General features: G+C 48.7%; 1 protein-coding gene across 2 annotated transcripts in view; it reads right to left on the minus strand.

Annotated features, from left to right (window-relative positions):
* Nucleotides 1-11,088, minus strand: part of CLDN16 (claudin 16) — a 151,623-nt gene extending 140,535 nt beyond the window's left edge. For both annotated transcript variants that reach the window (XM_069212788.1, XM_069212787.1), the window contains exon 1: nt 10,525-11,088. In XM_069212788.1, the coding sequence (XP_069068889.1) occupies nt 10,525-10,638 (114 nt within the window). In that variant the 5' untranslated portion in view covers nt 10,639-11,088. The remainder of the gene's footprint in view (nt 1-10,524) is intronic.
* Between the last annotated feature and the right edge of the window lie 506 nt (nt 11,089-11,594).

An 11,594-nucleotide genomic window follows, 5' to 3' on the forward strand; every position in this document is an offset into this window, starting at 1 on the left:
CTCTATACCATCCTGGCATAGTTGGCACAATCCCATGATCCCAGTGGTCTGTAGCACAGACCCTGGTACTGCCAAACTGCCTTTCCCGGGGTTTCACTGCAGCTGCTGCTGCTGCCAACCCCTTAGACAGGCATCTGCCCTCATGGGGTCCAGCCAGGCCTGGCCCAGGATGGCAGAACAAAGGACTTCCTCTGAGAGAGGGTGTTACACCCTCTCCCTTTGGAAAATGGTGTGAAGGCAGTGGAGGAGTAGCCTCCCCCAGCCTCTGGAAATGCTTTCATGGGCACATTTGGTGCCCATTTCTGCATAAGCCAGTCTACACCGGTTCAGGGACCACTTAGCCCTGCTCTGGCGCGAAACTGGACAAAGGAAAGGGGAGTGACCACTCCCCTGACCTGTACCTCCCCTGGGAGGTGCCCAGAGCTCCTCCAGTGTGCTCCAGACCTCTGCCACCTTGGAAACAGAGGTGCTGCTGGCACACTGGACTGCTCTGAGTGGCCAGCGCCATCAGGTGACGTCAGAGACTCCTTCTGATAGGCTCCTTCAGGTGTTGCTAGCCTATCCTCTCTCCTAGGTAGCCTAACCCTCTTTTCTGGCTATTTAGGGTCTCTGTCTCTTGGGATTCCTTAGATAACGAATGCAAGAGCTCATCTGAGTTCCTCTGCATCTCTCTCTTCACCTTCTGCCAAGGAATCGACTGCTGACCGCGCTGGAAGCCTGCAAAACTGCAACATAGTAGCAAAGACGACTACTGCAACTCTGTAACGCTGATCCTGCCGCCTTCTCGACTGTTTTCCTGGTGGTGCATGCTCTGGGGGAAGTCTGCCTCCTCTCTGCACTAGAAGCTCCGAAGAAATCTCCCGTGGGTCGACGGAATCTTCCCCCTGCAACCGCAGGCACCAAAAAGCTGCATTACCGGTCCCTTGGGTCTCCTCTCAGCACGACGAGCGAGGTCCCTCGAATCCAGCATCTCTGTCCAAGTGACTCCCACAGTCCAGTGACTCTTCAGTCCAAGTTTGGTGGAGGTAAGTCCTTGCCTCCCCACGCCAGACTGCATTGCTGGGAACCGCGACTTTAGCAGCTACTCCGGCCTCCGTGCACTTCCGGCGGAAATCCTTTGTGCACAGTCCAGCCTGGGTCCACGGCACTCTAACCTGCATTGCACGACCTCCTAAGTTGTTCTCCGGCGACGTGGGACTTCTTTGTGCGACTTCGGGTGAGCACCATTTCATGCATCCTCGTAGTGCCTGTTTCTGGCACTTCTCTGGGTGCTACCTGCTGCTGAGAGGGCTCCTTGTCTTGCTCGACATCCCCTCTCTCTCCTGACGCAATTTGCGACATCCTGGTCCTTCTTGGGCTACAGCAGCATCCAAAAACGCTTACCGCACGATTTGCAGGTAGCAAGGCTTGTTGGCGTTCTTTCGGCGGGAAAACACTTCTGCACGACTCTCTAAGGCAAGAGGGATCCGTTCTCCAAAGGGGAAGTCTCTAGCCCTTTGCATTCCTGCAGAAACCTCAGATTCTTCTGTCCAGTAGAAGCTTCTTTGCACCCACAGCTGGCATTTCCTGGGCATCTGCCCATCTCCGACTTGCTTGTGACTTTTGGACTTGGTCCCCTTGTTCCACAGGTACCCTAGATTGGAAATCCATCGTTGTTGCATTGTTGGTTTGTGTCTTTCTTGCATTATTCCCCTATCACGACTTCTTTGTCCTTTGGGGAACTTTAGTGCGCTTTGCACTCACTTTTCAGGGTCTTGGGGTGGTCTATTTTTCTAACCCTTACTATTTTCTAATAGTCCCAGCGACCCTCTACAAGGTCACATAGGTTTGGGGTCCATTCGTGGTTCGCATTCCACTTTTGGAGTATATGGTTTGTGTTGCCCCTATCCCTATGTTTCCCCATTGCATCCTATTGTAACTATACATTGTTTGCACTGTTTTCTAAGACTATACTGCATATTTCTGGTATTGTGTATATATATCTTGTGTATATTTCCTATCCTCTCACTGAGGGTACACTCTGAGATACTTTGGCATATTGTCATAGAAATAAAGTACCTTTATTTTTAGTATAACTGTGTATTGTGTTTTCTTATGATATTGTGCATATGACACTAAGTGGTACTGTAGGAGCTTCACTCGTCTCCTAGTTCAGCCTAAGCTGCTCTGCTAAGCTACCATTATCTATCAGCCTAAGCTGCTAGACACCCTATACACTAATAAGGGATAACTGGGCCTGGTGCAAGGTGCAAGTACCCCTTGGTACTCACTACAAGCCAGTCCAGCCTCCTACACAAGGGTAGAAGTGATGTTGAGTTAAAGTTAAAAAGAAAGGGCCTGATGCAAATTTTAGCGGACAACTTACTCTGTCACAACAGTGATAGATATCCCGTTTGCCGAAATCTAAATCCCATTATTTCCTATGGCATATGTATTTTGGCCGACAAGATATCCTTCCCGTTGTGATGGAGTAACCCGTCCGCCAATATCTAAATCTTCCCCAAGGCCTTGAAGGCGTTTGTTCTCACCAGCAGTGGAACAACGAGAGCCCGTATCCATTCGAAGGGATCCAGGTATCCACAAGATGGCGTCGCACAACTCCAGCGAAGGATGCCGGAGAGCAGGTGGTCCATGATGCAATATTTTGGAGAGATCAGGTCCAGTGGAGACCCAGATTCAATAGGCCCAGGGGTAGATATAATATGTTCTACAGAGAGACAAAAAAATAGTCTAAGCGAGGGGTGAGTTCACCCGCAGCTTCCAGCGATTCCAAATGATGGAACCTGGACTGTTATTTTCACATAGAACATTCCTAAAAAAAAGGGATCATCGCTGACATTATGTGAAAGTGTCTACACATTTATTCACAAAAAAACAACATTTAGCATTTTAACTGTCAAAATATAAAATGTATACTGTTGAAAATATTATTTTACCAACATGCGACCTCTGGCAGGGTCCGGGTTATTAAATGTGGTTAAAATATCGCCTCTCCTACCAGCCAGTGAAAGTCATCAGGTTTAAAGCTTGCATAATATCTTCTTTTGTGCATAGTTCTGTGTTTACAAGTGATGTACATAACATATACATACGCCCAACAGACCATTCCAGTGCTTGCATTAAAAAAGGCTTGTTTGAGAATTAGAACTGCCAGGACTTATATGCAGGGCCACTGGAATTATGCAATTTTGTGGCTGCTGTATCTCCACATATTAATATGATTGCCCCATTTGCCACATAATATGGCATCCCCAGCATAATTTGCAAATTTTAACAAAAAATTGTTTCTAGCTCAGTCAGATTAAACATCAACAAAAATGCAGCAACGTGTTGCCGTTTAGTGACTGCCCTTCGCAGAGGATGCCTGGTCACATTTCTTTTGCATATTGATGTATTTCTGTGTCAAATCCGGCTCAATACGACAAACACTTTGCCCAGATAGTGGAATGCCATGTCAAACAAAAAAACAAAAAAATATGAATTCAACCCAGATCTGTGGCTGGGGATGAATGTTTCAATTGTTCAGCATTCCATCCATCATCTATTCTTTTTTCTTTTGTCGCTCCAAGTGGGGCGGGTATGCCCAGACGTGGGTCCCTTGCTTGCTGTGTCACTGGATTCAAGCTAGCCTGGCTGATGACGGGGGATACCGTGAAACTGGTCCCAGGGTGCTTGTTTCCGGTCCAGTGAGCACCTGGCCTGGGGGCTGGACTGTTCCCATGGGCCGCAGGGTCAAGACTGATTTATATACGGCTGGTCCCAAACTGGAATGGCTGACAAGTAAAGAAATGCATGGATTTAACCCAGATCCGTGATTGGGGGTGAATGTTTGATTTGTTCAGCATTCCATCCATCATCTATTCTTTTTTCTTTTGTCGCTCCAAGTGGGGCGGGTATGCCCAGACATGGGTCCCTTGTTTGCTGTGTTACTGGATTCAAGCTAGCCTGGCTGATGACGGGGATACCGTGAAACTGGTTCCACGGTGCTTGTTTCCGGTCCAGTGAGCACCTGGCCTGGGGGCTGAACTGTTCCCATGGGCCGCAGGGTCAAGACTGATTTATATACGGCTGGTCCCAAACTGGAATGGCTGACAAGTAAAGAAACGCATGGATTTAGCCCAGATCTGTGATTGGGGGTGAACGTTTGATTTGTTCAGTGTTCTGATCTTTTTGCAATAATTCCAGGGCACTGGTAATCGAGGCCTCAGCCTCCAAGCCTGTCTTAGCTCCTGCAGCCACAGTCTCGCCCCTGAGCCTGCCCCCCAGGGGGCCTTAAATGCTGCAATTGAATTCACTGCTGAGAGCCCCTGCTGGGGGCCGGATTCGTGCATTACAGACATTCAAAGAATGCTGCACCGGGCAGTGCTCTGCAGGGCTGCCACGTGCCACATTTATACCACAGATTCCTCATTCTGGGGCAGGCATAGAGCTGCTGCCACGTGGCCACCTCTTATCTATAGCTCCTGGAGGCATCCCTGGGCTCCGAGTCTTTAACTTTTTATTGTGGCTAAAAGGTGACTCCCAAACACGACTTTGCAGTGTTAACCCTTCCTTGTTCACACTCTGTATTATTCTATCATCCAGTCATCGAAACTTCTTGCATGGTAAGTTTGGTTTCCTGATTCATACTGACTTTGCCCCAAGTGACCACCAATCCCACACCATATCAACCTTCTTCACATTTTTATTGTCTGTCATCGGTACAGAAACTTCATCTACTAAAGTTGTTTTGGCACGTCATAGGGTCCTCGAAGTTTTGCCGCATATATAAAAAAAATATATGTTTGACCAATAACATTATGATTTTGAAAGGTTATAGGTAATTCACTTTTACTGTACTCGTTTATGTGGTATACATATATAACAACACTTTATGGTCAATAAATATGGCTATTTAAAATGATGTTAACATGTCATTACATTTTACACTTAGCAAAAAGTATTTTGCAGCCCGTAACCTATCCTGAGGGGGAAGCAAATGAATGTTACCGAAAAAATAAATGGGAAAAGTAAAAAACAAAAAATAAACGTCCAACAATTATACTTTGCTGATGTTAGGAGTATATTCTTCTCCAAATCTCGTCAGACTTTTATCTCAGCAGTATCAGGAACACATTCCTGAACTTACAGCAAAGGTGCCCACGTGTTATCTGTGCGGAGCACTGACCATTATTTAATGCAAAACCTGTGAGTGAAAAGCAACTCTCTCACTGATTATCAGGTTGTAGCGAGCATTCCGCATTTTACATTCAGTCAAATCACCTGAAAAACCACAGCAAACCCTAAACCTCAGGCGCGCCGACCAATGAATGACTTCGGTTGTGACTGAAATCTGCTATCTTCCGTCTACAGGCTCTTTCTTGCGCACCTCAAGGCTCAGCTGAAAAAATGGTGGATCCTCGTCACTAACAATGACGCAGTAGTTCCGTTTTGTGTAACCTTCCGCCCATGGAAAAGCACCCAACAAATAATCTTGCAATCACAATCTAAAATCTCAGGGTCTGATTGTTAGTAGCAATTTTATTCTGGGATGGGGGTGGGCGTGGCACCCCCAAGTGGTTATTGACTGGGATGTAGTACGGCACCTGAATCAAGCTCAGACCCTCTGACAACTGTCTGGTCAATACCTACCTGGGCATGCCCTCCACCTCTTATAATGTAGCCTACTAGCCCGCTGACGAGGGCTGCACCCGTTGTTAAAGGCCCTGACCCAGAGTTACAGGCCCGACCTGCAGCCGAGGGCCTATAACAAGGGTGAGGGCCTTTATGAACCGGTATAGCCCGAGGCAGAAGAGCTATAAGGCTATTAGAACATTCCACCCGCTGTGCAGAGAAGGTTCTACCTAAACAATGGAGAAACAGAAAGACAGACAGTGGAATGTTGGAGCAGAAGGCCGATACCAGCCATTAAGGCCCAGAGCTACTCCGTTGTCTTCAATGGAGCTCTAACATTCCAATGTTCTAATATGGATTAAATCGCCTCAGATCGATGGCGTCGCGGCCACCTCCTCCTGCGCAATGTCAGGCATTTTCAGCCAGTCCCTGAAGGTAAACCAACTCACTTTCGCATTTGGACACTGGCATACACGGCTGCCACATAGCTGTCACGTTTCCCTGGCCTTTGCATGATGTGGTGGTCCAGTCCAGGTTTTTACTTTGAATTCTGGGACATGTAGTCCTCTTGTATAATGGACTAAACAAGACCACAAGTCCCAGATTTCTAAGACAAAAACTGGAGTGGAGCAGCACATCACGCATGGACCGGGTAAACTTGACAGGGCAGCTACTAAGTAGTCTCATGTTGTGTGTAACTCTTCAGCAAACTTGGCTTTTTTTTCCCCACACCACTTTGCATTCTGGGACTTGTAGTTCCAGTTTTCTGTAATCAATTAGGCCTGAAGGGTTATATGTGAAAGGGTGTATGTGAAGGTGGAACACACATATGTAGTTTGTCTCAATCTTTGTGTGTGATGGAGCAGGTTAAGACGGCTTTGCAGGGGGCATCACTTTTAAGCAGCTGACCCTGCCTGTTCTTTCTTTGCAGTCCGCCACTTTTAATGGAAAGAAGGAGACATGCCTTGAGCATCGACTTACAGATGACAAGACCAGGGGCTCTGACAATTCTACCTTCTTATATCCGGGCATTGCACAGTTTACTTATAAACCTGTCTGGCTGTGACCTCTGTTGTTGCTCAGAGTCATGTCCCAGGATCTGAAGCACACCAAGGCGCCCTCCCGCAGGCTGGCACGGTATGGCACATTATAAAGCGCTTTATACTGAGAGGCACGCAGCTGGAAGAGTGTTGAACTGGAGTGTGGTCCATGAGGGAGGAGCCGGTCCAGCCGGGTCCCCTTTCTCGGCCTAAGTGCTGAATGAAGTGCGGTGAGGGATAGACCTGCATTCTAGGCTGGACGCGAGGGCTTCGCTCTTTAAAGGCAGCTCGGGTAAGTTCTCCACTGCGTGCGCCCTTGAGTGACTGAGGGGAACTCATCGGGCCAACTGAGTTACAGACAGTCATGCGGAGCACTTTTTATGGTCTCTCCAGGTGCACTTTATACAGTCCGAGGTTTACAAACGAATTTCTCGTGTTAAGGGTGTTGATTTCCATTGCCTTTGGAGTGTGCACTGAACATTTATGCCTCGCGGAGAAGCAGTTCTGAGGCTGTTAGTTTCTCATTTAAGTCACTGGCTTGAATCCTTCCAAATGAAGACGATTACGTCATCTAACATTCCTATAGCGCGTAAATGTCACCAGTGAGGTGTCATGGCACTTAAAACCTCGCGGGGTGGGGGCTGGATTCCAGATGGCTTTGTTCGAGATGGTTTAAATGTCTTCTACGTGGGCAGATTCTGGAGCCACGAGTGTGGTCCTAGTTTGTCGTGGCCAGCCTTTGTCTGCCTATATGTGTGTCAATGTTTATAAAATTGTATTAGAAAAGGTTTGCTCTGCAACAGAAATAATCACTTCCATGTGCACAGCTTTTGTCATTTTTGTATGTATGTAATATTTGTATTCTTGTTATGCAGAATGATGCGAACTTTATTCGCACTAGCGCAAAAATGCCACAAACTGAAATAATTATATTTTTCCGGTGTTCACACAATAAGGAAAATATGTTTGTACTCTTAAAAGGGAAAGAGATGAACTAAGTTTGAGACTTATGTGTTTTTTTTCCTTGAATGATCAACTGAAAAGAGTGCAAAATATTTTGTAACAGAAAAGAGTTATTGTGGGTTAGTTTGGGTTTCTTTGCTAACATCTCTGTTTCTCGTTTAACTGATCGCGAGCAACGAATGTCTTAATTATGGTTTCAGAATCGGTTTCTCTCTGTTTTGGCCACTACAATGTTTTTCAGTGTTACACACAGGCGGCAATTCTGTTTATATTCTTTTTAAGTTTACGCCAGCAGCAAAATGTGTGCACATTTATTTCGCCTGTTTTTTCAATTCTTTTTGAAAGTTTGCAGAGTTTCTGTAACACAGCTTCATGGTGTTAGTTGATTGAAGGGAGAGGTGTTTTGGGCCCACGGCCACTCTCTCCACTATAACACGTAAACGTCCTCTAGAACTGAAGTGTCGGTGATGCAATTAAACTGCCCAAGACCTGACAGAGCTGCCCATGTTCTCTGCCCAGAGAGGCCTTCTCAGACTGTGCCAAGGCAATGACCGAGGTGACCGCTGTCTGACAGATTGCACTAATGGTTGCATGACCACTTGCCTGGCCTCACTGATGGCGCAATAATTTACATGGCTGCTCACATGAACGCTGCATGTTCGCATGCCTGGCAGGTTGTGCATGCTCCCATGCCTCACTGGTTGCGTAATAATTTACATGGCTGCTCACATGAACGCTGCATGTTCGCATGCCTGGCAGGTTGTGCATGCTCCCATGCCTCACTGGTTGCGCAATAATTTACATGGCTGCTCACATGAACGCTGCATGTTTGCATGCCTGGCAGGTTGCACAACAGATTGCATGACTGCTCACTTGAACACTGCATGGTTGCTTTCGTGACAGAGTACATGACTGCTCACATGAATGCTGCATGTCCGCTTGCCTCACGGATTGCATGATTGCTCACATGAACGCTCGATATTTGCATGCCTGACAGATTGCATGACCACTCATACAAGCGCTGCATGTTCGTTTGTCTGACAGATTACATGGCCGCTCATATGAGCCCTGCATGTTCATTTGCCTGACAGATTGCATGACCGCTCACCTGAACGCTGCATGTTTATTTTCCTGACAGACTGCATGACCGCTTATGTGAGCACCGCACGATCACTTGCCGGACATATTTCAAGACTGCTCACATAAACGCTGCATGTTCCTTTGCCTGACAGATTACATGACCGCTCATGTGAGCGCCGCATGTTCGCTTGCCTGACGGATCTCATGACGGATCATGTGAACGCTGTATGTTCGCTTGTCTGAGTCTGACAGATGGCATGACCACATGTTTTGCTAGCCTGACAGATAGCATGACCGCTCACCTAAACGCTGCATGTTCCTTTGCCTGACAGATTACATGACCGCTCATGTGAGCGCCGCATGTTCGCTTGCCTGACGGATCTCATGACGGATCATGTGAACGCTGTATGTTCGCTTGTCTGGCAGATCGCATGACCATGACAGCAGCAATCCCTCACTCCTTTCGATTCAAGCTCATGCAGAGCCCCTGGAAGAAACCCACGGGTGCACATCCGGTCAGCAGGGCACGTTCACTACCCTTGTTCCAAGGTGCCCCCCGTGGAGTAGCATGCTACCCATCTGCAAGCGCTTCGGCACCTCCCAAGGGTGGTAGTACGCGCTATATAAACAGACTTACAGTACGATACAAAAAGTAAGTTGCGATGCTGTGATCACAGCCAACAAAACCTCAAATGTGAAACATGTCTGTGAGCCACAGAGACCTGCCCAGGCGGTGAACGCGACATTACCGCAGTGGAACTGGAGTCAAGGGGCGGCTCTTGAAATACAACAAAAACTGGAATTCTTCACAAGCAGCCTTCCTACTCACGGAGGCTGCCCAGTGTTAATTACCGACATGGCTGGTGCAGATGTCGTGCCCCAGTTTTTATAAGTACTGGTCTGAATACAAGTCTTTGACTTGCCCTCACAACTTTCCGTTTGAGCGAATAAGTGAGAGAAGGTGCAGAACAATAAGGCGATGAACCAAGATCACACATCCGGGTCAGCACAGTAGCAGGGCTTAGAATTTACACTCGCGGTTCTGCAACTAAATTAGGATGGCGCCTCAAAAAACACTTTATCTGGGCTCCGCAGCGGAGTGTGCACCCCACGCCGGGGTACGGGGAACCCCCGTGTGTTACTTCATGACTGGGGCAGTGTAAAGCCCCCCCGGGTTCAGGACGTGTCGCACGGTAGGGTCCTCACAGGCAGCGCACTGTGTATCACGAGACTCTTGCTATGAAGACAAACCGCAGGCGCTGTGGTAGCCCAGTGGGGCAATGCGCCTGCTGCAGGGGTATCAAGGCAACCGAGGGCGGCAGCGTGAACCAGAATGGATATATATATATATCCTTCCTAGCTCAAAAAATAAATTCATGTTCCACTGGGTGAGTGCCACTTGGAGGGCGCCACTGTTCACCTTTGATAGGTGCTATTGTCAGCGCCTCGCACTGATCCGAACCACCGGTCACCGCAGCAGTCGCTCAACCCACTGAGCTAAGACTTGACAACAAAGCCCGTTATTCCCAGGGTGGACGGTTTTGGGACTTAGAGCAGTAAATTGCATCTGATGTATCACACTCGTGATGTTTTATATTTCGTATGTTTGTACTTAAAACACTATTCTTTATTTCGAGTAGTGTTTTTTTGTTTTTTTGGTTACATTCTAACTATTCGTGCGCTTTTGTTACATTCATTATCCATATGTACTAGTAACAATGCTCAACCCCTGCACCGCTCCGTAAGAGCCGCTGCCCCAGCTCCGGACCATGCGGATAGTGGCGCGCGCTCCGGGTCCGAACTGACTCCCGGCGGACGGTCCGCTTACCTCCAGCGAATCATCGGCGTTCTCCATCCAGCAGTCCGTCCAGGTGGCCACGATGAGGAAGAGTGCGGAGACCAGGGCGAAGAAGAAGGCCACATACTGCAGCAGGACCCTCATGGTGAGAGCCCGCCGGTCAGTCCATCCGTGGGGGTCATGGACCCGCGCCGCCTCCAGCCTTCTGCGGACTCCCTCCGAACTTCTTTAGACCGTCACTGAACTCCCTCTGAACTCCCTCCGAACTTCTGTCACTGAACTCCTTCCGAACTTCTGTCACTGAACTCCTTCCGAACTTCTCTCGACCGTCACTGAACTCCCTCTGAACTCCCTCCGAACTTCTGTCACTGAACTCCTTCCGAACTTCTGTCACTGAACTCCTTCCGAACTTCTGTCACTGAACTCCTTCCGAACTTCTCTCGACCGTCACTGATCTCTCTCCGAACTATCTCCGAACTTCTGTCACTGAACTCCCTCCGAACTTCTCTCGACCCTCACTGAACACTCCGAACTATCTCCCAAGTACCTTCGACCTCTTCTGCTGCGTACTCAGCGAACGGGGTCCGAACTCTTCCGAACCGCCGCGGAGGTTTCCCCGAATCTCCGTCCGACTCGCATCAATGAAGCTGATGCTGTGGCTCCGGCTTCCACAGCACCTGGTACCCGAGGGATTGCCCCTTCTCGCCCCTTCCTCCGGTTCCTGGAGACCTGCCCGCCCGGGAGCCTCCCGGACCCACTGATGCCAGCCCTGGAGGGCGCCAGAGCTCTGCCAAGTTACACGGGCTGGGCGGGGCACTTCAGCGGGTCCTGCTGCCAATCAGGGCCGGTGCCCAGCGGGTGCATCACGAGTGCGCAGGTGGCACCCCCCAGGTCCCACCTCGTGACCTCTGCAGGCTCAAGCACCTTTGGAAATATTCCAAAATGTGATACCAGAGACCTTTCTGTGCGTGGCAGGTTACAGAAGGGCCGTCACCTGTACCTTGCAGGGGGCGTGGCTCGTGCCAGGAGGACACTGAAACATAACAACCTCCCCAAGTGCTTGTTTCTGTCATTTAACGCTTCATGCGGCGACCACCAGC

This window comes from Pleurodeles waltl, chromosome 11 (assembly GCF_031143425.1).
Source record: "Pleurodeles waltl isolate 20211129_DDA chromosome 11, aPleWal1.hap1.20221129, whole genome shotgun sequence".
NCBI lineage: Eukaryota > Metazoa > Chordata > Amphibia > Caudata > Salamandridae > Pleurodeles > Pleurodeles waltl.